At 49.7% G+C, this 26,341-nt stretch overlaps 1 protein-coding gene across 3 annotated transcripts in view; it reads right to left on the reverse strand.

Annotated features, from left to right (window-relative positions):
* Nucleotides 1–13,156: 13,156 nt before the first annotated feature.
* Nucleotides 13,157–26,341, reverse strand: part of KIRREL1 (kirre like nephrin family adhesion molecule 1) — a 104,754-nt gene continuing 91,569 nt past the window's right edge. For 2 of the 3 annotated variants that reach the window (XM_024989894.2, XM_024989892.2), the window contains 11 exons: nt 26,125–26,275; nt 25,005–25,110; nt 24,706–24,854; nt 24,417–24,544; nt 23,420–23,594; nt 23,230–23,330; nt 21,431–21,629; nt 19,867–19,974; nt 19,595–19,734; nt 18,957–19,034; nt 13,157–18,721 (listed from right to left, as the gene is read on the reverse strand). In XM_024989894.2, the coding sequence (XP_024845662.1) occupies nt 18,245–18,721; nt 18,957–19,034; nt 19,595–19,734; nt 19,867–19,974; nt 21,431–21,629; nt 23,230–23,330; nt 23,420–23,594; nt 24,417–24,544; nt 24,706–24,854; nt 25,005–25,110; nt 26,125–26,275 (1,812 nt within the window). In that variant the 3' untranslated portion in view covers nt 13,157–18,244. The remainder of the gene's footprint in view (nt 18,722–18,956; nt 19,035–19,594; nt 19,735–19,866; nt 19,975–21,430; nt 21,630–23,229; nt 23,331–23,419; nt 23,595–24,416; nt 24,545–24,705; nt 24,855–25,004; nt 25,111–26,124; nt 26,276–26,341) is intronic. The other variant, XM_024989893.2, reaches the window with a different exon arrangement.

The raw sequence follows: 26,341 nt of genomic DNA on the forward strand, positions 1-26,341 counted from the left end.
TATTGGCTTCCTGCACTTCTTGTTCTGCCTTGAGATTCTATATAGGGCAGAGGAACTATACATAGATGTTACATATTGGCTGAATTTGAGACAGGAGGGAAGGGGGCAGGGCACAATCTTTGGGAGAATGACATAGTCACAGAACAATGACAAAAACAGGTTGGAACCAACTAGGTCCAAGATGGTAGAAGATTTGACTTCCAATGGACCTAGAGCCTCATTACATGCTCATTGTAATACATTAGCATGCTAAGTGATACACCCACAAGCACCGTGACAATCACCAGGAGGACCATCAAAGATCAAAACATGAGCAGTGGCCCAATTCCTGGAAATCTCTGCCCCTTCCTTGAAATAGTTGGAATAATCCTCCTACCTATTATTAGCCTATGAAATTGTGTGTGTGCTAAGTCATTTCAGTCATGTCTGACTCTTTGCGACCCTATGGACTGTTGCCCACCAGGCTTTTCCGTCCATGGGATTCTCCAGGCAAGAACATTGGAGTGAGTTGCCATGCCCTCCTCCAGGGGATCTTTCCAACACAGGGATCAAATCCGTAGCTCTTATGTCTCCTGCATTTAGGGGCCTCTCACCTTTTGAAATGACTCTCTCTACACAGATTGACTTCTTACCTATCTCTTGTCTCTCAATGAACTCTTTCTGGGATGAGACATCAAGAACCTGAGTTTCAACAGGTCCTGAGATGAGGTGTGTGATCTCAGTTAAAAGACTATGGATTCAAGTCCCAGTGTGAGTTACATGATTTCAAAACCTCCTCAGAGGAGATTAGCCATCCTCAGAAACTGTGTAGGAAGAAGACGTTGAGTGGGGAAAGGGGTGCATATGGAGCCTAGTCCTTGCCTGCAAGGAGCTCCCGGTCTCATGAGGAAGCCACTCAAATAAACAGTGACAAGCCAATGTGCCAAGTGCATAGAAAGAAAAAAGCAGGGAAGCCAGAGTTTTTCCTGAGATAGGCCAACAATCACAAACCTGTCTGTGGCTCTGGGTCCAGAGATAGGGGCAGGAAAAGAGCACCATGAGGAACCCACATCAAGACAGTGCAGGAGGTGAGAAAATCTCCAGGCAGGAGGCAAAGCCCAGGGCTTAGCTTAGAAAAGGCGAAGGGGGATGAACAAGAGAGTTCTCTCTCTCTCTTTCAAGGAGAGAACCCATTTAAAGGAGGCAGGAAATGACATGGCCCACATGATGGGGAACTCTAAGTAGACTCACAAGTGTTCTTCTAAAACCCTAGAAATGGACTGAACCAGACATGAGGCTCAACAGAGAGGGCCAGTTCATGGAGCCCTCGACTGACTTGTTAATGGGCTTAATTTTGTTCTGACCTTAACAGGGAGCTGTGCATGGGATGACTTCAGGGACAAGAGTATCACATCAGATTTGCATTTTAGACGATTCTTTAGCAACCAAGTCAAATATGGATTAGATGGAATCAGGCTGGAGACAGAAAGATCAGATGGAAGTCTCCCATATTAATTCAGACAAGTGAAGAAAGCCTGAACCAAGGCAAGCATAATGGGAATGGGGAGCAAGACTCAGAACCAGCAAGGAAGCAGGATCTGCAGGTCTTGGTGACTGATTGGATATGAGGCAGAAGGAAGGGGGAAAAATAAGCTTGCTTCCCAAGATTTTAGATTAAGTAAGTGGATAAAAATGGCAACCCACTCCAGTACTCTTGCCTAGAAAATTCCATGGATGGAGGAGCCTGGTGGACTACAGTCCATGGGGTCACAAAGAGTCGGACACGACTGAGTGACTTCACGACTTCACGACACGAAGCGGATAAAAGGTGACTTTATCCAAGGAAGAAAAGGTGGATTTATAGGTAAAGCATGTTGTATTTGAGGTTCTGGGAAACTATTTTTACAATGTAGGGCCTGCAACTCTGAAGGAAGCTATGCTGGAGATAGAAAGTTGAGAGTCATCAGTGTAACTCTAGTGACTTAAAGACAAAAGAATAGATGAGATTAACTTCAAAAGCCTGAGTAGAGGGAGAAGAGTGTCCAAGACAATACACTGGATACTACCTGCATTTAAGGGACAGATAGAGGAAGAGCCTACTTCTGCTGAGAAAGAGTAGTCAGGTGTAGGAGAATTTGAGGTGACACCGCAGAGCAAAAGGGAGAGTTTTAGGCATGGTCGTTAGTAGACAGGCCAAGGAGGTACTGGGAAAGGCTTTAAAAGGGAGAAAAAAAGACAGATGGATGTCCTGCCTAACTTCCCTATCAAGCTTATCTCTGTTCTTCACTGTCTATTTGCTGTTTTATACCCTCTAAGTTGTGGAAAGCTAATAATTCAAATGATTCTTGTCCATCGAAATGCAAACAAGTTGTGTATGGTAGAGTGCAATTGATTAGTGCCTCGTGGACAAAAATTCATTTCAGAAGTCCTGGTTGACCTATCTAAGTGTGATATTTTGAATTTTCCTTTAAAGCAGTTGAAACATCTAACTGTATCTCTCATTAATGATTAAATACAGTTTTGGACACATTTAATTTTGTATTTGTATGAAAATCATGATGAATTTTTGTTTAAAAAAAATGATTCTAGTGGGATTTCCCTGGTAGTCCAGTAGTTAAGGATCCACCTTGCTATGCAGGAGTGGATTCAATCCCTGGTTGGGAAACTAAGATCCCACATGCCTTGAAGCAACTGAGCCCAAGTGCTGCGACCACTGAGTCTGTAAGCCACAACTGGAGAGTGGCATGAAAAAATCCCACATGACACAAGGAAGAACTCAGGAGCTGCAACTAAGATCCAAGGCAGCCACGTAGAAAAAAATGATCCTAGGGACTGCCCTGATGGCCCAGTTGCTAAGACTGTGCATTCTCAATGCAATGCGCTGGGGTTTGATCCCTGGTCAGGGCACTAGATCCCAAATGCTGCAGATAAGACCCAGGGTAGCCAAATAAACAAAACTTTTAAAGTGACACTATAACAGAAGAAAATAACTGAAAAGTGACCATTGGATCTGATGACTAGAGCAAGATCCATTTGGCAGGATCAGAAGATAGACTGTAGTGTGTTCAGAGGGTCAAGTGATAAAAGCAGGAAAGTACCAGCCTTGGATTTCCAGAAACTTAGCTGAGAATGGAAGGAAAGAGTTTGGCTATTAGCTGGAGGGCACCATATTATGGAAAGTAAGAAGTTTTGTTTTTTTTTTTTAATGGCTGGCACCACAATTCCTTTTTCAAGTGTTGATACTTTGGTAAGCTGTGCTGGGTGTAATAAAAACGGCAGAGGCACAAATGGAGGGGAGTGTATTAGGGGGTGCTTCGGGATGACAAGCAAGGATCACTTATTTGTCATAGGAGTGGAGGTCTTCCCAGAAGAGATAACTCCTGATTTGAGTCTTTAAATAGGAGTGAGTTGACTTTTTGCTTTTTCTTTTTCTTCCCTGTGATTATGGAGGCCCAGGCGTCAGAGATGTTGCACTAAGTCCATGCCAAGTATGAAGGAAACAAGTTCTGGTGGGAAAGACTTAGGGTCAAAAAACTTCCATTCTTCCTCTTGCTACCGGTTTGCCATAAATATTACACAGAAGCCAAGTGTTCTGAATGGAAAATTGGTGAGGAGCATTTGGAAATGTACTGTCCTAAAAATCCAGGTTGCTTCATTGCCACTAGGTTGGTATCCCTAGAAGACATCAGAATCATGGAATCCTAGTTGTTCGTGCTTAGAAGCAAACTCACAATTCAGTGGTCCAAATTCCCCCTGATTTTTGACAGATAAAAAGTGTAAAGATGTTTCCCTATCCTCAGGGAGTTCACCATCATTGACAGATCCCAGTTCCCTGATTCAGAGCACAACCAGCCCACATGGTTGAACTCAAATATTAGACTTTTTGTCCTCAACCTACCAGAATTCCCAAAGTATCTACATTTGCCCTAAGGTTTTTCTACCTCCATGGAATTTTCTTTTTTCTTTCTCTCTCCCTCTCTCTCTTTTTTTTTTTTTTTTTTTTTTTGGCCACATGGCTTGTGAGATTTTAGTTTCCTGACCAGGGATTGAACCCTGGGCCCTTGGCAGTGACAATGAAGAGTCCTAACCACTGGACCATCAGGGAATTCTCCTCCTCCACATAGAGTTTCTAATCCAAACCTGTGCCCAGTACTGGGGGACTATGCCCTCCCATAAGAAAGGAACAATTCTTGGGAATTCCCTGGTGGTCCAGTGGCCAAGACTGCGGTCCCAGTGCAGGAGGCACAGGTCAGGGAATAATACCCCACACATCGCAACTAGGAGTTCAATTGCTTCAACTAAAAATTCAGCAAGCAACAGTGAAGATCAAAGATTCCTCATGCTGCAGCTAAGACCTGGTACAGCCAAATAAATAAATATTTTTTTAAAAGAGAAAGAAAGGGGTGGTTTTGAACAATGAGGTCTGTCTCTCTTTTCCTACCCTAGGGAGGGGCTGCCCTTTTAAAGGATGATCTGGCATTCCAGCTTCATTCTGTGACATGTGGTCAGACCAAAGGGACAGGCATCCAAAAAAAAAAAATATTGCTTTAATAAATGAAGAGATTGTTAATAGCCCTTTAGGTTATTAGAAGGAGAGAGCTGGAGGCCTGGGGGCTCTGAGGCTGGAAGTTTCTTGGGTTTATTTGCTGAGCTTTTCTGAGTTGGCCCCATGGGACCTGGGATGGAGAATGGGGAATTCCCTTTAAGGCTTGGCTTCCAAGGCCCATTCTTCTGAACGTTGCACGTAATCACATTTGTGAAAGTGCTTGGCACATTTACTTAATAAATGTTAGCTTCTTCCCTACCCTGGTGGCTGAGACAATGAAGAATCTGCCTACAATGCAGGAGACTAGGGTTCGATCCCTTGGTCAGGAAGATCCCTTGGAGAAAGGAATGACTACACACTCCAGTATTCTTGCCTGGAGAAAGCCATGGAATCCCTGGTGAGCTACAGTCCATGGGGTCACAAAAAGTCATACACAATTGAGCAACACTTCCTTTCCTTATACTAAAAGCACCCCAGGTAGTTTCTGGTCCCCCAGAAGTACCCCACCGCAGTTCAGGTAGTTTCACTGAAGAAAGGGATCCAGGGATCAAGAAAGCAAGGCTGGTGGAACTAGAGTGCTCAGCGACCAGTTGAGGATGGAGGTCGGCAGGAGCCAGGTAAGGTAGGGCCTGTTGGAGGTGAGAGTGGATTCTATTCTAGGTGGAATGAGAAGTGAGAGGCCCAGAGCAAAGCAGTGAAGTGATATGATTTACATTTTAAAATGATTACTCAGGTTGCATAATTGTAGTTAAAGTCTAATTTTTTAGTACTGATGGTGAAACTAAGAAGAGATTCTTTTTCTCCCCAAGTAGGGTAACAATGGCTTCCCTGGTAGTAAAGAATCCACCTGCAATGCAGGAGACCTGGGTTTGATCCCTGGGCCAGGAAGATATCCTAGAGAAGGAAATGGCAACCCACTTCAGTATTCTTCCCTGGGAAATCCCATGGACAGAGGAGCCTGGCAAGCTACACTCCATGGGGTTGCAAAGAGTAGGACATGACTGACCACACATACATGCACCCAGGGTAACAATCCCCTAGGGAATCACTATCAATGCCCTGCTGTGGAGAACAGAATCTAGGGACACAAAGAATGGAAACAGAGAAAACATCTAGGCACTGCAGAGGTCTGGGCAGAGCTGAAGGACCGATTAGGGGATAGCAGTGAAGGCCAGGCCTCATGGTGGGTTTGGGGAAACATGCTCACTTAATATCCCATTGTGCTAGCTCTTCCCTCAGCTGATGACATAGGATCATTATTCCCATTTTATGGATAAGAAAACTGAGACTCAGAAAGCTTCCATAACTAGACTTGAACCCATATCTCCTGATTCTCAAACTGAACACAGAAAGGAAGGGGACAGAGCACAACCTTTAAAAAAAAAAGACATAGCCCAAGGACATGACATAAACTGACTAGCACCAGCTAGGTCTAAGATGGCAGATGAGTCAATTTCCACTAGACCTTAAACCTCAGTGCATACTCATTTTAACACATCAGCAAGCTGATGCACCGCAGGTGCCAGGACAGTTCCAAGACTGACCATAAAGGTCAAAAAGTGGGTGGTAGCCCAATTCCTGGAAATCCCCACCCCTTCCCCCAAATAGCTCAAACACTCCTCCCACTCATTAGCCTATGAAATTACCCACCCCTATGAAAACACAACCCCATGCCCTGGCGCTGCTCTCGCCTTCTGGTCTGGCCCACACGCTGTCTGCAGAGTGTTTCTAAATAAACCCACTTCTTACCTATCACTTTGCCTCTGAATTCTTTCTGTAAGGAGACATCAAGAATCTGTGCTTCATTAATTCCTGAGACCAGGTGTGTGATCTCAGTTAAGAGGCCGTGGGTTCAAGTCCCAATCTGAGTTGCACGGTTTCGAAACCAGACAGCTAACAGATCTTAAATCCTAGAAGCCAAGTCTGAAACATTGTGATGCTAGCCCTTAAAAAATTCCAAGTAGGCCATTCCACACAGAGCATTCCAAGTCTTGGGGGACCCTGAAGAATCTAGGTTGAGGTGCCAGGCCTGGGAACCCCTCTTATTCCATCTTCTAGGGATTATTGTCTGAGAATCTGGTATTCTCACTGCAGTGGAGGGGGTAGTATTCAGGGTCACTGAAGGTTAAGGGACCTCCACTCTCTTTTGGGGAAGAGTCAGAAGATACTGTCTGTACTTATTGACTGTAAGAAGGTGAAGGAACATAGAGAACCTTACTGGGTTGAGGTTGGGAATGATCCTTCAGACTAGTGGGGTGAAGTGGGTGAGGTTGTTTTCTAGCAGTTGTTCAAAACTCACTCAAAAGGGCAGATGTGGAAGAGTCAGGAAACCATATCATAAGAGAAAATGAAGAATCAGAAATATTATTTAACTTGGAAAAGAGGTATCTGGGAAGAAGCATGACATCTTGACAACTGTATTTCAATATCAAAAGAGTTGTTTGGGAAAAGGGGGTGGTGACTACAGACAGCAGTGCCCTGAAGGCAGAATTACAGCGCTGGGGAAAACTGCACGGAGGCAGATTCGTGCTCAGTGGAAGGAAGAAATGTCTTTTAATTAATCCTGCTGAAATAATAGAAAAACTTGGTTTCTTAAAAAAGTAGTAATAATAAATTAACAATACTGCATGAGGAGCCTGGCGGGCTACAGTTCATGGGGTTGAAAAGAGTTGGACGTGGCTTAGCGACTAAACAGCAACATCAATGTTTTACATCTATTAGGTTGAACCATATAAAATCGCTGATGTTCGATCATTTTTGATCTACGAAAACAGCAATCATATATGGCTTGATTTCATTCATTTTCCCATCTCAGAATAATTTCCAAAGTCCTTTCAATGGCCTACAAGTTCTCATGGATCTGTTTGACTCCATCTTTCTCTCTAATAGGATCTCCTACCACCTCTTTCTACTCTTTCTGGACAGATTCCTTATTTCTTGCCTCAGGATCTTCACAGCTGCTGTTCCCTCTGCCTGGAATATTCTTTTTCCAAGTTTACCTGTCCTCTTACAGAGGCTTTCTCTGACCACCCAACACAGTCCATCCCTCATGATCCCCTGTACTCAGCTCTGTGTCTCTCCGGAGTACTAACCATCATCTGACACACACTTATCTGTTTATTGTCCCTCTCACATCATTATAACATAAGTGCCACAAGAGCAGGGACTTTGCAATGTTCCATGCTGTAGCCCCCAGGGCTTGAAATAATGCCAGACATATGGGGAATGTTCGATAAATATTTTTTGCATGAATGAAGGAATAATTTTTATCAGCGAGAAAACCGAGGCCCAAAGAGGTCAAATGAGTTTCCCAAAGGCATCAAGCTGGTGCCTGGGAAAGCTGGAGGGAAGCCCAAACATTCAGATTCCAAAGCCCAGACTCCATAAAAAGCCACCCTGTTTTCCAGTCCCCTGACGGCCCTGACGCAAAGCCTTGTCTCTGAGGCAGAATAGCGGCTCCTCCTTTGGGTCCGTAGTTGGCTCCAGAGATGCCTTCAATTTTTGAGATTCTCTTCTCCACAGGTAAGCATCTATTTTTGTGAGGGCTCTGAGAAGAGCAAGGTTTTGGTCATCCCTCAGGCTACAATATCACTGAGCAGCCAGACTAGGAGGATTGACATGAGACTATTTGCAAAGAAGTCCCAACCTGTGTCTCTTCTGGGGAGATGGAACATTTATCTGAGTCTCAAAATATGAAATATTCCCCAGTTTGCAAATGAATGCAGGATGTGTTTGCATAGCGACCACCAAGAGAGCAGTATTATGTGGAGAGGAACAAAAAGACAAAGCTCTTGGTTCAGTTCTGGGAGCTGACGGCTCTGCTCTCCCCAGGAGGTCGCCTCTGTGTAGTTAATTACAATGAGTAAAGGAAATGGGAAAGTGAGTGCCATGAAGTGATCTCTCTCCTCCCCCAGGTTTCTGCTTTGCAGAGTGGGTCTTTTGGTTTTAGAACCTTGGGGACCATAAAGACGGTCTCTGTCATCCCAGCTGGATGGGAACATTCTATCAATACCAGGCCACTGTTAGAGCTGCCAGTATCTTGTGTGCAAGGGTAGGGGTGGGGGTATGGTTGTAGGAGCAAGGTGTGTGGCATGCATGCTGCAAAGAGTGGCGATGTGTGGGAGTGGGATGCTAGAGTGTTAATAGACCCAAGTAATCAACTCACACTTGAATACCTTTTAGCAATTTACAAAGGGTTTTTGTGTACCTCATCTCATTGAGTGTTCACAACATTGTACAGATAAAGAAAAGGCAGTTCAGAAAGATGTGCTGACCTGCCCTGAATCAGAGTTTCAGGAGGCACTGCTGGGATGTTAACCTAAATCTTCTCATTCCAGAGGCCATGGTCTTTTCATAACCTTTGGCAATTGTTGACATCTTTTGTGATGTCTCTAAGGAAAAGGGGCAGAGGGGAAAGAGGTATATGCTCACTGCTCCCCTTTCTCCAGGCTAATACAAGCTAACATTTACTGAATACTCACTTGCTGGGAACTCTGCTAAGTACTTTATATGGGAAAAGGAACTACTAGTCCATTTCACAGGGAGGAGAGTGAGATGCAGAGAGATAAAGTAACTTAATGTAGGGGAACAGAATTTGTCACCCTAAAATATGTTTTTGGCATATTGTTTTAATCTGGGTATTTTCTGTGAAACAGGAGACTTGGGACGGGCTCTAAAGGAAGTAGGAATTGCCCTATTGTAAGAAACAGTCCATGGGGTCGCAAAGAGTCAGACAGGATTGGGCAACTGAACAAGAAACATTTACACCTCTAAGGGAAACCTCCACTTATCAGAGAGTCTCCCTCCCTGCACTGGGAAGAGTAGGATGACCAAATCTCTAGAAGTTCTTACCAAGGAAGAAGACAAAAACTTAAACGTGTATCATAATCACCCTTGTTTACTGGGTGACTATAACTTCCCATAACTGACTCTCCCCACCCTCAACCTCCTCTTTTGTCTTTAGCTGAGGATGGTATTTAAGGAAAGGGCTTTGATCAAGTAAGCTACTCAGTTTTCCTGGATCTTTACCCTGTATACATGCTACTAATTTCTGGGTGATTTGTTCTTATTAATCTGCCTCATGTCAATTTAATTCTTAAACAAGTTTGAAGAACCTAGAAGGGTAGAAGAAAACTTCTTCATCCCCAACATTATTCAAGATGAAGCAGGAGCAAACAATGAAGCTGTGTATCAATCAGGATAGGGCACAGCAATGTCGCAGTAACAAACAGCTCCAAAACGTCAGTATCTTAACAAAACAAAGATTCACTTCTCCTTCAAACTGCATGTTCATCGTGGGTTGGCAAAAGGGTTCTGCTTCACATTACCACTCAGGGACCCAGGCCGAGAGGGACTTCCACTGAAGTTATACCATCTGGAATAAATGAGCTCCCGTTGCTATGGCAGGCAAAGAAAGAGCTGGAGGGTCTCACTAGCAATTAAAGGCTTTGGTCTGGAAGTGACATGTCACTTCTGTTTACAGAACACTGGCCAAAACTAGTCAGGCTGGCCTTGCCCAATAGCCAGGGGACTCAAATAGAGGACTCAATATTAGTGAGTACTGGTAATGTCTGTCAGCCTGGCAGACTGACTTGAGAGCCCATGTTTTAATCACCATGCTGCCCCACTTCATCAGGGATGGACTCCTCCAGGGTAAATCTCCTTTATGCATTATGTTGGTGCGCTTGATTCCCTTCTCTCCATCCCTGTATTCCTTTAGCACATATTGAGCAGCTATGTGCCAGGGAGTCTGTTGGGTGATGAGCATACTAAACAAACCAACAAACAAAAAGATACAGGATCCCTGCCTTCAAATGCCCTTATTTTAAGAGGAAAATACTGATGTGTTATACACAAAATCCTGTGATCAAAGCATCAGTCACAAATGAAATCAGTGAGATGTAGCCACCTGTCCTAAGACTTCACAGGAGGGAGAGAAGAGCTCACAACAAGAGCTCCTGTTGTGAGTACGTGATAAATCAGGCAGGGCTTCCTGGGAGAGATGGCCTTTGAGCTGGCCCATAAATATGGGTAAAATTTGCAATAAGAAAGTCAAAGGACATGGGCATTCCAGGCAAAAAAAAGGAGCCTGGATAAAAGCATAGAGGCAGCAAAGTGCAGGGGTTACTCAAAACAAGGCATGATTCCGTTAGACTGTGTTGAAATGTTGGGTGAGTGAAAGGGAGGGCCGAGTGATCTAAGGTGATCTTGGAGGACTTTGAAGTTCACACTTTCGGTGTGAAAGTACAGACAGGAGCAGGTTTGTACCAAGGGCAAGGGCTCCTGTTGTGAGGCAGGAGCACTCTCAAGGAGAGAGTAGCTTGTTAAACTCTGCAGACAGTGGTGCTAAAGCGGCTGTTGGTGTCATTACTACTTGCCCTCAGGCTGGAAGTGACTTGAAGAAGGGCCTGGGCCCCTGCACAGGAATAGGTCTAATACAGGAGACAGGCTCCTGTGGCCTAGATATGAATGGATTCCCCCTAAAACCGAGTCCCCGTGCCAAGCTTATGATTAATCTCACCATCTAAAACCTTATTCCATTTCTTGTCCCACCCACCCCTGTTCCCTTAAGGACTGAAGAATATCAAAGAAAAGGGGGACTTGAAACTGAAGAGGACCCTGCAGGACCCTCCTAGGGCCCTGTGTCCCCCATTTCTTATTTGTCCTAGGCCTTCTCTGAGTTCCGAAGGGCAGACTCTAGCAGTTACTAATGAGGGAAGTGAGGGGATCTACAAACACAGGGAAAGCAGTCAAGAAACAACAGTTCAGTGATGAAACAGAGTCCTAGTTCCTCTTGAGGGACACAGCTAATAATCGGACACACTTCTTTGAGTTGTTCTGTGGGAACTAAGACTCCCCACCCAGGTGGAGGATGATGACTACACGTTGACCACAAATCCATAGACCCCAGACTGGTTGGAACCAGGAGGCTGATGATTAAGATTCCTGAAACACCACACTGTCATCTACCACCAACCAAAAAGGAGGTCATGCCCCCTACCACCCTCATTCCCCCCAAATCTTACACCTCAGCTGGCTTGGAAGATGAACCTGAGACAAACCTACGTCTCCCATCTTCTTGGTTGGTCTTCTTTCTCTGCTCCAAACTCCAGTGTTTCAGTTTGGACCTAGGGCGCACGAACTTTGGAGTGACAAGCAGCATGTGGCACCCTATACAGCTCACAGACTTGCCCCCAGGTGCCTGCTGACCCTGGGGTTGGGCTCTGGGGATGCAGAGACAAATAAAGTGCATCCCAAGCACACGCACAGCACAGGAGATACCCTGCCTAATGCTACTTGGCCTAACAGAATGCACTTGGGCCTCCATGATTGCATAAACTTGCTTCTTCTCTTGTTTTTTTTTTTTTCAATTCTTCTGTTCATTTCTGGATCTCAACTATCATGCCATACTTTACCTGTGCCAGTTCAACTTACCTGGCTGAAGACTTTAGAGTCACACTGCATGGGCCTCTCATCCTCATCCAGGTGTTTATCACTGAACGCCTCATGGACTACCTACAGGCTCATGGTCCAGAACGCACTTAAACTGCAGTCCCCACTGCATCCTGCCCCTCCCTCCGTAGAAACTCTTGGTCGTGCTCTAGTCTTCTTGAAAATGGGCTGCATTATCTCTCAAATATTTTTTTCAGCTCCTACGTCCTATCTGTCTATGACTGTGTCTCATGTCCCTTGAGTACAAATAGGCTGCTGTGGACCAGCTTTGGTTTGCCGGATTCTTAACCGGATGAGGGAAATGTGTATGTTAGCTGCTCAGTCATATCCGACTCTTTGCGACCCTATGGACTGCAACCTGCCAGACTCCTCTGTCCATGGGATTCTCTAGGCAAGAAGATTGGAGTGGGTTGCCATGTCCTCCTCCTGGGGATCTTCCCGACCCAGGGATTGAACCCAGGTCTCCCGCATTGGAGGCAGAGTCTGTACCGTCTAGGCCACTAGGGAAGCCTGGCTGAAGGAAATAAACCCTTGTATTTCTTTTGTGATTTATAGTTTTCAAAAACATTATCTGAAAGCAGCTTCTTTTTTTTTTTTCCTTTTTTTGCCAGTTATCCTCTAACACTGCTGTGAAAAGAGCAAAGCAAAATCTCTGCAAATTCTACTAAACTTGGGGATCCAGACTTTCTCAGCAGGATGGCCCGTGTGTGTGTACTGCTGGACCATCTGTTTTTTCATTGTTTCACTTCAAGTTCAAAGGGCTGGTGACCCGGCAATTTTGAATTTTTACCCAAACCACTGCATTTTAAAATAAATGAAATCAGTCCTGTTCACCCTCACACTCCCAAATCCTTTGGGATTTGGATCCCAGATTCAGTCTCCCCTTCCTATTCCCATAATCAAATTTGGCACTGAACATTTGGATGCTGTGTTCCAAAAGCAGGGAGCCTCTGGCTGTTTGTCCCTGAACTGCCACAATTGGCCTCAGGCTTTTGCGACACTCACAAACTGGTGAATAAAACGTGTTTGCCCCACGGCCTGGAGGTGACACAAATAGATAGTCTCTGCCATCTCAATCCCAAAATCAATCTTCTCCTCCAATTCAGGTCATTTCACCCCAAATCAGCCAAGCTTTTAAGTAACTAGAGCTGCTTGTACATTAAACACCACAAAACATGGTACTTTTTAAAACATTTATATTTATATATATAAAAAAATTAAATATATATAATATATAGTGTGTTTGAGACTAAAAATATAGTACATAATATTTAAAAAAAAGGAAAATGAAAAAAGGCAGAATAGGAAAAGTGTGAGGGACACAGATACACATTGCTAAAAATCTACGATGGTCTGTTCTAACAAAAATAATATTTTTTTCCTCTTAATTATCATCATGGACCCATTTATTATTGGGGCTTGAGTGGAGAAAATTTAACTGGAGCCAGAAATGGTGGTTGTAATCCCAAGAAGAGTGGGGTTAGAAAACGTGACCACAGGGAGCCCTGGACCTCATTCTGGTGTGACTGGAGGCAGCCAAATCTCCTGGGTCACTATTGCTAGCAAGATTGTGTCAGAGTTTGATTGTATTGGCAACCTGGCTGCTTTCTCCCCAGAGTCAGGGGTACTCCCAGGAGACAGCATCTAAAAATCTCCAGATGAAGAAGACCCCTATTGGCCCACCAACACTTGCAAAGGCCAGTTGTTGGGGACAGCAAAAAGCCAGGATTAGGGGACAGGAGATGGTAGGAATGAGTGACAGACAGCTCTATGCAAACAGAGTTATTATCATTACTGTTATTATTTTTAAGGGCAAGCTTGTACCAGAATCGCCCAGTATGGCCTGTGACTTCTGCGCAGCAATTATTCTTCCAGGGACAGGGCCTGGAACTCACTCACAGTGATGCAAGAAAATGTGATCCTCCCACCCCCCACCCCCCCCAAACCCATCTTCCGAATTCTGAAACATCCCGAGCCACACATCCTTCCATCCTCTCCAGAAGCCCAGAGGTGGAGTGTCAGGACCCAGCTGATAAGTGAGGCCAATGCCTTTCAGAAAGAGGCTGGCCTCCAGAAAGGGAGCAACAGTGGTAAGGGGAAGGCCAGGAGAAGGGGATGGGATATTTAAATGCTAATTTTATAGCCTCTTCACAAAAATAAATGCCTTTCCAATTACATCCCTTGGTCTGCGCACTTCAGTGGTCTGTTACCACGTCCTCACTGGTCCCGCCAGAGTCAGAAGCTTCACTGATGCCTTTCAAGTGATTCCCCGCCATGCAGAAGGGCCTGGAGAGGCACAGAGCGGGTGACCTGGCTCATGGCACGCAGCACCAAACTGGCAGAGAAGCCAGGGTTTCTGCAGCCTGGGTGCTTTGCATACAGCAGTGGGGACAGAATCACCCTCTCAGCAAAGACTGAGGAAGTGATGTCACTGAGCCAGTTCAGTACAGCTGGGGTAGGCCTCGGCTTTAACACGGCTTTCTCCAAACCCGAGAGACACATGTACAATGGCAGCGCACATGAGCCAAATACACTGAGACGCCATCTGATTCCATCTGAGAAAGCCCGGGACGTGTAGCTCCTGACAGACAGCCACCCATTTAATGAGAGGGTACCAGGGCAAAAGAGACTCCAGGGCAGTGTTCTCCATCTTGTCAAGCAGAAAAGGCTGCCCTCAAAATTACCAGAAAGGCAGCACCTGGACTAGGGTGCGCAGTGCTTGGAGACAAGAAGGGTTGGGGTGAGATCAAACTAATCTCTTTCATCCCGGTATCTGTGAGAGCATAGACCTCCCTTCCTTTCTGACTTACGTTGGACTTTGCTTCATGCAAATATTGTGGCTAGACTTTGGTGGGGGATCCCAATTTAGGATGCAAGCTGGACCCTCCACAAGGAGACTGTGGGTCATCCAGAATCACAAGAACCTCCACCTCCTGAAGACGCAGAACTGAAGTCAATAACTGCTGGACTCCCTCCTCACTACCACCTGCCCTTCTGAACTGCTCCTGAACAGACAGGTCAGCTGTTCTCACACCTTGCTCTCTAGCTCAAGACGCCTTAGTCTGCAGGCTTCCCCTTGCTCAGTGAGACCAGCTTTCTGGGCCATGGGAGTGCTCCAGAGGACGTGGGCGGAGTGTGGCTGCTTCCATTTTTCCCCACAGAGGTTACCTGCAACCTGGGGGCACAGTGAAGGAAACTCACCATGCCCTGCTTTGGCCAGAGACACCTTTGCAAACCTGTCAGCCTTCTGAGTGGGGAGCAGCACAATGTCCAAAGGATAATCCCACATCAATTTCACTGAGGTTTAGGATATTCTTTCTGCTGCTGTTTGAGATCAAGGGGTTTTTAGTGGAAACTCATTCACAACACTTCTGACAAGAGGATGAAGTCCACAGTGAAAGCTTCTTTCAAGAGAAGAACCTTTCAACTTCCCCCCACCCATCCACCCGCTGTTACCAAATCCTTGCCAGGAATGGCAGGCCCTTCCACCTCACCAAATGAAAATACGCAAGAGTCGGACAATCTGAGGTTTGTACAATTCTCCCTCCTCATCTTAAAGACTAGAAAATAGTGGGCAATGAACCTAGAGGTTAGGCCAAGGTCACTCAGTAAATGGCAGCTTCAGAACTGGGTCCCATGTCTCCGGATGCCTTGCTCTTCTCACCAGCACTAGAACGTCGAAGGCAGTCAGAATCACCAAAGTGACCACATCAAGGGCTGAGGCCCCGTGCTGGGGGATTCCAGCCTTAGGTAACAACCGCCCAAACTCAAGGGCATCTGCCAAGCCCCAGAAAGGCAATTCCATTGGCTTAACAGGTCGGTCCCCACTCAGACTCTGATCAGCCTAGAGTAAACACTGCAGAGGGTAGAGGCAGTCCTGAATGCTGACACCTCCCTGTGCCTTGCACGGTGTTCACAGGGAAGTAAGTCTATCTGGCTTCCAATAGACTTCTCATGCTCCCTGCAGTGTCAGCTGAGTTACCGTGACCTCAGGGCCTCCTCCTCTCCACCAACAGAATGGACCCAGTACTAAAACCAAAAAGGAGGAACAAGAGAACGCGGCCAAACAGAAGTCATTTGGAATGTTCCTGTTTAAAAAGCTACCATCTTTAGATTTTAACTGTTTAGATTACCCCGTGGCTTCTGTGAAAACCATCAAAATATGCCTGAATTTGCACAGGGACCTGCATCCTTATTGGACCACGTCACCAAACTCACAGAAAAGGCTTGAGCAGGAAGGAGTCAGCTTCCAGGGGTAAGGCTGGAATAACGCTGTGAACCTGTATGAGGCCTCTGAAAGGGCCAGTCCATGGGACTTGCCCGTGCTGAAGTGGAGGAGGATGCAGATGCAGCCTGAAGAGGCCAGAACTGGAGCTACAGGGTATGCGCTGTCCTTACTGCCAGGGGATGGCGAGGAATGTCACCCCACAGACCCATCTGCAAAGGTGGCGATGGCCCGTGGCTGATGAGCATGTAACTCATTAAAGCGAACATGACTAATGAATGGCGACCACGAGAAAGGGCAAAACGCATTCTGGGAATTGTAACAGAGGACCCTCCCGTTAGGGCTGAGCTAAGGGAAGAGCAGACCACGCTTCTTGGCAAGGGAAGGTCGGGGCAGAGGAGTGAGTTCTCTTTGGAGCGCCCGTTCTCTTTGGTCAGGAGGTGGCGGCTGAGAATGTGGAATGCGTATGTGGGCGTGAGTGCAGGAGTGTGTATGGAGGTGAGGCTGGGCATGGGAGACTTCGTGGGCCGCGGCTGCCTGCAGTGCCTTTCCGCGTGACCTTACTGGGTCAGCCCTTTCTCTTACTAGGTCCCCTCGCCCGTCTATCCCCTAAACTCTGCAACACTTGGCAGTGAGTTTGCGCTGACCGTACCGGATTCCTGTGCAGCCACCCACACAGGGCCGGTCAACCAAAGCAGGACACTCAAGGCACTGAAAGTGGAAGAAAGAATCTGATTGGTCCAGGGGAAAAAAAAAAAAAAAAGATACGTAACAAACGAAAACCCGTCTAAAGAGAACATCTCCCACAGATGTCCCCCAGAAAGTGGCCTCTCTAACCAGCTGGTCAGCTCTGGGGTAGGACAGCAGAGCCTGACAGCCAGGCCCTCTTCTGGTCCTATAGAGCCCATCGGGTGACAGGTCTCACCACCTGAATGTTTAAAAATGGATTCAAAGTGCTTCGAGATTGAAAGAGTAATGGAAGGTACTGGAAATCTGATAGAGAACAGGTTCCCCCTTTCCCAGTACACTGGGACTTGTACTTGGGTGGGGAGCTCCCTACAGCTTCTTTTTATATTTTTACCCCAAGTGAGGTTTTTTTTTTTGTTTTTAAATTGTGTTTTGTTGTCTTTGAAAAAGCCTATAGCATGCCCACTTTCACCACCACTCCGCAGGCAGGCTCATTAAAGCAGACGTGGGGCCTCCTGGGGAGGAGAGGGGGCTTGGATGGGCTCCCTCTAGCGTGGGTTCTGGAAACTGCTATGTAGCACGCTGATGTCTTGCTGGTGACTCAGGACGTGGTTGGTTCCTGACCTATCCTTCTCCATCATGACCCCCCTGACCTATCCGGCTGGCCCAGCACAGAGGAGGAGGAGGAGAACAGGGCAGCGTTAGGAGAGATACCTGGATCCCTCTGCAGGCAGAGCGACAGGGGTCCACAGTGGGCAGCCAAGATGACTTGGCATTTTAATCCCAGCTGAACGAGGGCTGGATCTGAACTCGGTGCCAGGGCTAAAAAAACAAATCCAAGGTCCCTTCTGCAGTCCCGAGGCGGGAGAGATGCACCCAAGGTGTGATGCGGAGAACAGACGGGACGGGCCAGGCAATCTATCTGTACCAGAGCCACCCACCCCGACACTCGGTGTACCCTGGGCCAACGCTTGCTCCTCCCCACAGGACGCCCCCATCACGCTCATGTGAGACCAGAGGGACGGCATAGAAAGGGAATGCTAAAAAGTGGCCCCTCTGCTCTCCGCAACCTTCACTTTCCCAGTCCCCAGACTAGGGCCAGGCAAGAGTGCAGGTCAGAAGAGACACATCCTCCCGAAGAAGAGGGAAGGGCAGGCCCAGGAGGCTGGGGCATGCGCAGAGCACCATCCTCGGGACGGGGTGTTTCCGGGAGACCTGCTCCCTGCCTGCCGCGGTGGGAGGAGGAAGGCCGGTCCAGGACGGGAGCAACAACGGGCAATGTCCCTGAATATCAGGGAACAGCTGTGAGAGCCTTCTCCTCTGCCCCGCAGAGATGCCCCGGCCAGGCGCCGGCCCTACACATGCGTCTGCATGCGCTGCTGGAATCTCTGGCCGTAGTCCGAGTGCTGGGAGGTGTAGGAGAAGCGCGTGGCGGTGGCGTACTTGCCGATGGGGTCGTATGCCTCGTATGGGGTCCGCTCCAGGCCGGACGGTGGGGCCTGGGGGTAGCCCAGTCGGTAGGTGGGGTACCCTGCTGCCCCGGGGAAGGGATGGGAATTGAACTTCTCATAGTTCTCGTAGGATAGCTGGCTGGCAGTATCGTTGCCAGCGGGGGCAGCAGGACCAGGGGGCGTGGGCTCAGGGCCGTAGTCGGGGGCCGGGGCTCGGCTGTAGGTGTTGAGCTGGGCGTAGCCGCTGGAGTGGGAGAGGCGGGAGGAGGGGCGGCCGTCGAAGCGGGCAGGGCCGGGGGCACGGTAGTCAGCATAGAGCACTGCCCTGGAAGACGGGCGGTCTTCGTGGGCACGGACGTTGTAGTAGCCATTGGTGGGGTCCTGGGTGGCAATGAGAGAAGAGAATGAGGTGGGTCCTCTTGGGGAGGGGTGTGGAGTCTCATCATGGCCCTCTGGGCCTCCTCTGGCTCTGCCCGGGTTCTCTTCATCTCTTCTGTTCCCTCAGTAATCTCCTGACCCTTCCTCCGCACACCTGCCCTCACCTCCGCTCTGCCCACCCCTGGGGCCCGAGATCCATGTCCCGTGCCCCTCCAGGGGGCCCTTCCCCAGTCCGCACCTTCATCTCATACTCCTCCCGGGTATCGATGGTGTCACAGCGCAGATCCTGCTTTAGGTCCACGTCATCCTTGAAGGACTGCAGAGGAGCAAGAGCTGGGCATCAGGAGATGGACGCCTGCTCTCGCCCGCCTTGCCCACCCATCCCCACACCCAGAGGCTGCCTGTTAAGAGGAAGGGTCTGGGGCAGGGGCAGAGGTCCCGTCCTCTCCCCGCAGAGACTCTGGAGTGTAGTGGGAAGAGGCCAGAGATATGGGTTCTAGCACCAATTCTGTGATAATGTGCAGTGCTTGAGTATGTCCTTGCCCCTCTCTGGGGCTGTTCTTCATCTGAGCGCTGAGGCAGTTGGGCCAGAGAACTTACAGTTGGGTCAAAAAAACTCTTGACACGCTGTTGCAGGGAGAATGGGGTGAAGGAAGCCTGTGTAGGTCCCACCTGCCTGTCCTCTGCTGGAAGAAAATTAGCCTGGGGAGCGTGTGCATTTTCTGTGTCTGTATGTATGAGAGTGTGTGGCGGGGAGGGGATGGGACCAAAGTAGGTCAACTGAGGGAGCAGAGAGTGGCAGTTTCAGTGACCTGGAGTGGGGCTGGTCCCAAGAGTGTGAAGAAGAGGGTAGGCCAGGGAGGAGCGGACTCTCACCGAGTAGATGGCCTTCATGACACGGGTCGCCGTGGAGACGCTGGCAGTATCGTCCTCCCGGTCAGAATGCATCGTGAGTGGCTCCCGGTTCACGGTCTCCACTTTGATGTCCAGCTTCCTCAGGGTCACGTCTTTGCGACCTGGGGACAAGGGCCGCAGCCTGGACCTACCTGGCCTGGAGAGCGCAGCTGCCAATCCCTCCTCGCCCCTCCCAAGCCCTGCCTGTCAGAGACCCTCAGGAGGGCTGTGGCCCCAGCAGGGCCCATACTCACTGCCTTTGCGGCGCCGGTAGAGAAAGAACACCAAGGCGATGAAGAAGAAGATGAGCAGGATGCCTGCACCAATGGTGGCCCCGGCGATGATGCCCACGGGTAACACCTCTTCAGATGTGGGAAGGAAGGGAGGAGGGTGAGGATGAGGTCACACGGGGGATCTGAACTCAGTGATGGCTGAAGTTCACAACCGCCGAGCTCCAGGCCCCCTGGACTTCGCACAGGGTTATGTTTCAGTTGAGTTCAGTTAAAGTCAAAGTGGGATTTGAGAGGAAGTCTGCATTGTGTTTGGATTTAGACCTTCACTTTAACTTCATCAGAGTTGGGATCGACTTGACCCTGGCCGTGGTGGTCTGTCTGTCCCTCTCTTGCAGCCCACCTGCCTGGGAGACTTTTCTTGTCTGAGGTTGGCTGTCCCCAGACTTTCCCACTGGCACCTGTGTTTCCACCTATTTCACTGCCTTCCTCATCCACACCATTGTGACTGTTCCATCTGCACCTATCCTCCCAGGGCTCAGGCAGTTCTGGTTGGATCCCCCTGCTCCTTGGAGATGAGAAGGACCCAGGAATCCTGCCTCCAGTCTTCTCTCCCTTCCTGTCTGTCCTGGATAGATCAGATCCACGTAGGGCTCTTCCCTTTCAGAAGTGTTTCCTGCAGAGTCCTCCTTATTCATCTGCTCTCTTCTTTCCCACCAACTCCTTGCTCTTGCTGGTGCCCTTAGCTAAGACAGACCCCCTCCCCCACCCCCCATGGTTACTTCTCCCCATCTCCCACATCAAATAGCTAGTTCTTACAAAAAAAAAAAAATCTTTTTTCCTCATCAGAGTTGGGAGCTTCCAAGAAACTCAAAAGTATTATGTCTCTTTTATCAGGCTAGAAATGCCTTAAGGGAGAGAATATGTGTCTCCTATCACACTAAGGATTTATGAAAAGGTGTGTGTATGTGTGCGCGTGTGGGTGCACTCAGTCATGTCCAACTTTTGCAACCCCATGGCTACAGCCTTCCAGGTTCTTCTGTCCGTGGAGTTTTCCAGGCAAGAATACTGGAGTGGGTTGCCATTTCCTTCTCCAGGGGATCTGCCCAACGCAAGGATCAAACCTGTGTCTCCTGCATTGGCGGGCAGATTCTTTACCACTAGGGAAGAGGCGGGGGAACCAAAGCTTCCTATTCTATGCCAAGTACTCCATGAATATCGTCTCATTTAATTCTCATACCAACCTAGTGAAGTATGGAGTGTTACTGCCTTTACAGATCATTTCATTTTTCTGCATTTGAAGTCATTTCCTGCCACTCTCTAGGTCCTCCACTAAACTGAAAGTTCCCGGATGGCAAGGACTGTGTTCATGTACATCTGTCCCTGCGGCTTCTAGTGCGGGGCCTGGCACATAGCAGATGCTCAATGAATGTTTAAAAAAGTGAGTGGGTTTCCCAGCTGAGCACAAGACCAGGCTGTGGTGGGCCCAGGAGAGAGCAGTGTCTCTGAGCCATGCCCCTGGAGAGAAGAGGGAGCGGAGTCCCCAGGCTGCCCTGTGCCCTGGCGACACAGCCAGTGCCGAGGTTACCTCGCTCTTCCAGCTGGATGATGGCTGTGCCTGGGCCAAAGCTGTTCCAGGCGGTGCAGTTGTAGTGGGTCTGAAAGTCGGCCTCCATGACGTTGTTGATGGTGAGCGTGGACAGGACCCCACTGCCTGAGTTGGTCCTCTCCACCGTGTAGCGTTCCAGGGTCCCCACCTCCAGGAAGTTCTCCTTCCATGCCCAGGCCTGGGGTGGGGAGGGCAGGATGGGATGAGGAAGAGGCAGGTGGTGGAAACACCTGACCCACCACAAGGCACAGTCAGCCTCACCCCGTGTGCCCTTCAGTCCAGATCCATGCTCACCCTACAACAAGCCTAAGCCACACCTGCTGCCTCCAACCCTGGCATCAAACCTCCCGTCTAAGAGGAGCAGCGGCTCCCAGACTTGCTCAAGACACTTGCTGTGACCATTCAGATAAGCGTAGGGACACTCTTTAACATGAGGATTCCTGAGGCTTAGCTCCTAAATATGACTCTCTAGGGCACAAGCCCAGGAATCTCTATTTGGTAGTGGTGGTTTTTGAGGCAAGGGAGAGCAATTTTATTCGGGAAGCCAGTAGACCTGGAAGATGGTAGACCAGTGTCCCAAAGACACATCATTCCCAAGTTAGAATTCAGGCTTCTCTTATTGGGAATCTCTATTTTCGTAACAACCCCAGCTGATCCAATGAACCAACATATGGGAACAAGTCCTGGACGGACAGCCAAGAACCCTGGGCTCTCGGCCTGATCCTCCTTTGAGCCCTGGGTGGCCGCCCCCTCCCATCTCTGGGCCTCAGTTTCCTTCACCTGTAAAAGGAGAGGACCAAGCTAGATAGACAGTGCTCCAGCTTCCCTCCAGCTCTGATAGTCTGAGGCTCTCAACTAAACATAACTTTGGCCTTGCCTTTAACCACCCCACAGCCAGCCCCACAGGAACCCACCCACCGGCTCTGGAGACCCATCCACAGACCCTTATAAATGAGTGGGAACTGTCACCAGGAGGAGTCTCTCCCGGGCTCCTCCATCCCCCGTACCCCAGGCTGGGGCATGCCCCCTCCATTGTGTCCCCTCCCTCAGAGTGGAGCCCCAGGGAGAGGGAGCCGCCGAGAACTGGCTCTTTTCCAGGGATCAGTCCTCCTAGCTCTAAAAGCGAGGCCCCCCGGGAGCCGAGCCGCCTGCTGCCCAGGCGGCCGTGGTAATGAAGTGTCCCTGGGCAGCCCTGGAGTTAGCCAAATGGTCATTAAATGTGATGAGGGGTTTGACGGTTAATGGTCACGGAAGGAATTAATGGCTCGTGGTGTGAGGGAGAGGGAGGGGGTGGAGAGCAGCGGGCGGGGTGCTGGTAGGAGGAGGAAGGCAGGAGAAGGGAGGGGAGTGGGCGGCTGGGTGGGGTGGAACTGATGGGGCAGGGTTGGGGCGGAGGGCACAGCAGTGGGCAAGGAAGAGATGGGGAGGCTGAGGGAGGAGGAGGAGGTGAGGGACAGGGGCGAGCAGGAGTGAAAGCCCAGGGGAATGGGCAGCGCATCCAAGGAGACTTCACCAGGCCTCTCACACTAAGGCAACAGCAACCCTGTTCAGTAGGGATCACTGCCCCCGTTTTATGGATGAGGAAACTGAGGTTCCAAAGACCAAGTAACTGGCTCAGGGTCACACAACAAGGAAGAGACGAGGTGGCGTGTGAGCAGGGAGAGGGACAGAGTCAGGGGATGAAAGGCGCAGGGTATAGGAAGGGCCTGGGGAAGGCCGGAGGGGAGGCTGAGGTGGGTAGGGAAATAAGCGGCTGGCCCGAGGCCTGGCCCACTCACAATGCGGTCTGGCGGTGGCGTACTCCCGATGAAACACTCCACCTTGCCACCGTCGCCCCTGACGGCGTACTGCACGGCCTCGCTGGAGATGATGGGGGGCCCTGCAAGCAAGAGGACAGGGTCAGGGCCAGCTGGAACCTCCAGCAGCCCGCCCCCAGGCCCCCCCACCTGCCTTCCTCAGGCCCCTCACCGTTCACGTAAAGTGGCACCTCGCGCTCGGCCACTCCGATCCGAGGCACAATGGCCCGGCAGGTGTAGGTGCCGGCATCGGCCTGGGTCACCGACTTCAGCAGCAGTTGGTTGCTGTTACTCAGGACCTGGGCAGAGAGAGCAGCCTCGGGTGGGGAGCCAGGAGGCCTGGGCCCCTAGATCCATGTGGGCCCCCACATTGGAGGCGTTGGAAAGAAAGCAGGAAGGGCCACAAGTGAATTCCCAGAAGGGAAGCAGAGTCCCGAATCTTATCTGGTCCATCCCTTGACTCTAAAGAGGTTAGCATTTAGACACAGCATTTCTGTGAGAGTGGGCAGACCTGGGTGGAGGTGCATGAGGGCAGGTGAAGCTGCCCTGATTTTTAAAGAGGATGCAGCCACTGCTGGTGGTCTCTCCTAGTGCTTCTCTTGCCAAATGAGGAAGTTTTGCTCTAAAATCCCTTTCTGCAACTTTGGCCCAAACTGTCCCATATAGATCTCTGCTGCTGCTGCTGCCGCTGCCGCTAAGTTAGCCGTGTCTGACTCTTTGCAACATCATGGACTATAGCCTATCAGGCTCCTCTGTCCATGGGATTTTCCAGGCAAGAGTACTAGAGTGGGGTGCCAGTGCCTTCTCCGATAGGTCTCTGCAGAGCTGTAGAATTCAGCCTTCTCTAGTGCATCACCCCAGCCACTCCACCCTCCTGTGCAGCATTCACTGACCAGGTATCTTGCCACAGCAGCGGCTCCACTCCGGCCCCCTTTCCCCCTCCCACCCACAGGTCACTGTCCCTCTCACTGCCACTGAAGCAGCTAGCTGTCTGCCAAGGAGGGGTGGGGTTGACTGCAAGCACCGTCCTTCTCTTCCAAATCCAGAGAACTTGGGAATATCTCAGGTTCAACTTGAAAAAGAATGCTGTGCCCCCTGCGCCCCCCTCTTCCCAACCAGTGGCCAGGCTCCTACCGCCCAGTGTCCAGGAGAGGCGGAGAGCTTCTTACCATGTTTGAGTCCTTTTTAGTCCAGGTGAGGGTGAGGGGGGGATTCCCAACCCAGACACAGGTGAGGGTCACATCAGAGCCAATGTCTGTGGTCGTGGGTTTAGGGTCAACTACAATCCGAGGGGCAACTGAGGTAGAAAGGGAGAAACAGATCATCAGGGTCCTGCTCTCATCGGGGCGGGGAGGGGAGGGGCAATTCCAATCTTCCTCCTGCCTTGTCTCCTCAGCCCCACAGCCTTCCCCATCCCACCCCAGGTCCCTTAAAGCCCTTGCCCCTGCAGCTACTCACAGTGGACATTGACTAAAGTGCTGACATTGGTGCTCCCCACTTTGTTGTGAACCTCACAGGACACGGGCTCCGTGAAGAAGGAATAATCGACATTGGTTTCATAGCGACTCTCATGGGCATCTTCAATCAGGAAGCCCCCCTTGGCCCACCTGGAGGAGGCAACACAGAGCAGGGTCAGGCCTTGGAGCTCTCTCCCCCACATCCAGAGGCCTGTCTTCCCCAGTCCCCCACTCCGGATCTCAAGGGCCTCCCAGTATCCCTCCCCAGGGTGTGCCCCTGCCCCGCCCCTCCCCTCCTACCTGTAGCCCAGGATCTCCGGGTTGGCCGTGGCCTGACACGTAAAGATGACGCGCTCACCCTCCTGCACCGTCTGGGGCTCAATAGACAGGGTCACTGTAGGAGGGTCTGCAAAGCAGAGGACGGCGGGTCAGGGTCTTTTCTGTCCCTCAAATTTCTTTTTCTCTGTCTAGCACATACACTGAGACCTCACCCATGTGGTGATCTGGGAATTTGAGTTTGCAGTGTACCAGCTCCAGTAAATAAGCTTTCCTCACCTTTATTCCAGGAGCCTCTAGGGGCCGGCTAGGGTGAGGACCAAGGATGATACCAAAGGGACAAATTAATCAGACGGTGTAGTGACCAACTGTGACCACTAGGCGTCAGTGTGGGTTCGCTAGGCTCACTAGCCAGGATGGGGGTGGGGCGTTTCTCCAGTTGCTGCCCACACTTCCACTCTTCTGGGCAGTGGGAATTTATTGAGCACTTACCCAGTAGCATACTCCATGTGAGATGCTCTTACACTATATCTCACTTAACGCTCACAACCCTGAGAAGCAGGTATAGGTCATCACAATCCCTTATCTGAAACCCCTGGAATGAGATGTGTTTCAGAATTTGGAATTTTTCAAATGTTAGAAAGGTTATGGTGACCACAGACCATTTATTGTGTAAGACCCCCAGAAGAATCTGGGCAACATCCCATAGAAACACATTAATATATCTGCTGTGAAATATATGGCTATTCCAACTGAGTTATTAAATAAAAGACTACAAAAAGCTTCCGTTCAGGTTTTGCCACCCAATCACTTTTGGTTTGGAATTTCCGATAAGGAGCTGTAGGCCTGCATTTTATTTTCTGCACATATTCAGAATTAGAAACTACGGCTCAGAGAGATTACGTCATTGCCCAAAGTCACACGGTTTAAACCCGGGAACTGCCTGGCTCACAGCTGATGTCTCTTGTGCCAGCTCTCAAAGCCTATGGTTCAAAGCAGGGAATCGAAGAGGACAAAGAAATGGAGCATCTGTCCCAGGGCCCCTGGGGGATTCTTCTGTGCTTTCCAAAGGGTGCCGCCCCCCAGGGTGCACGTTGCCCCCCCCCCCCCCGCCCCCCACCGCCCTCCCCGGGACCCTGCTCACGGTGCACGTCGAGCTCAATGGACGTCTCCTTGCCACTCGGGATGGCCTCGTTCACGCTACGGCAGGTGAAGACACGCCCAATGTCCAGGTCTGTAGGGTTGATGAGCAGCTGGCTAATGGTGGTCTCCCTCTTCCCATCCTTCAGCAGTTCCTGGGGCGGGAGGATGAGGTGGGGAATAACGGTGGGAGACACGGTCAAGCTAAAAGCCCCTTCCTC

Source organism: Bos taurus, chromosome 3 (genome assembly GCF_002263795.3).
Source record: "Bos taurus isolate L1 Dominette 01449 registration number 42190680 breed Hereford chromosome 3, ARS-UCD2.0, whole genome shotgun sequence".
NCBI classification, from domain to species: domain Eukaryota; kingdom Metazoa; phylum Chordata; class Mammalia; order Artiodactyla; family Bovidae; genus Bos; species Bos taurus.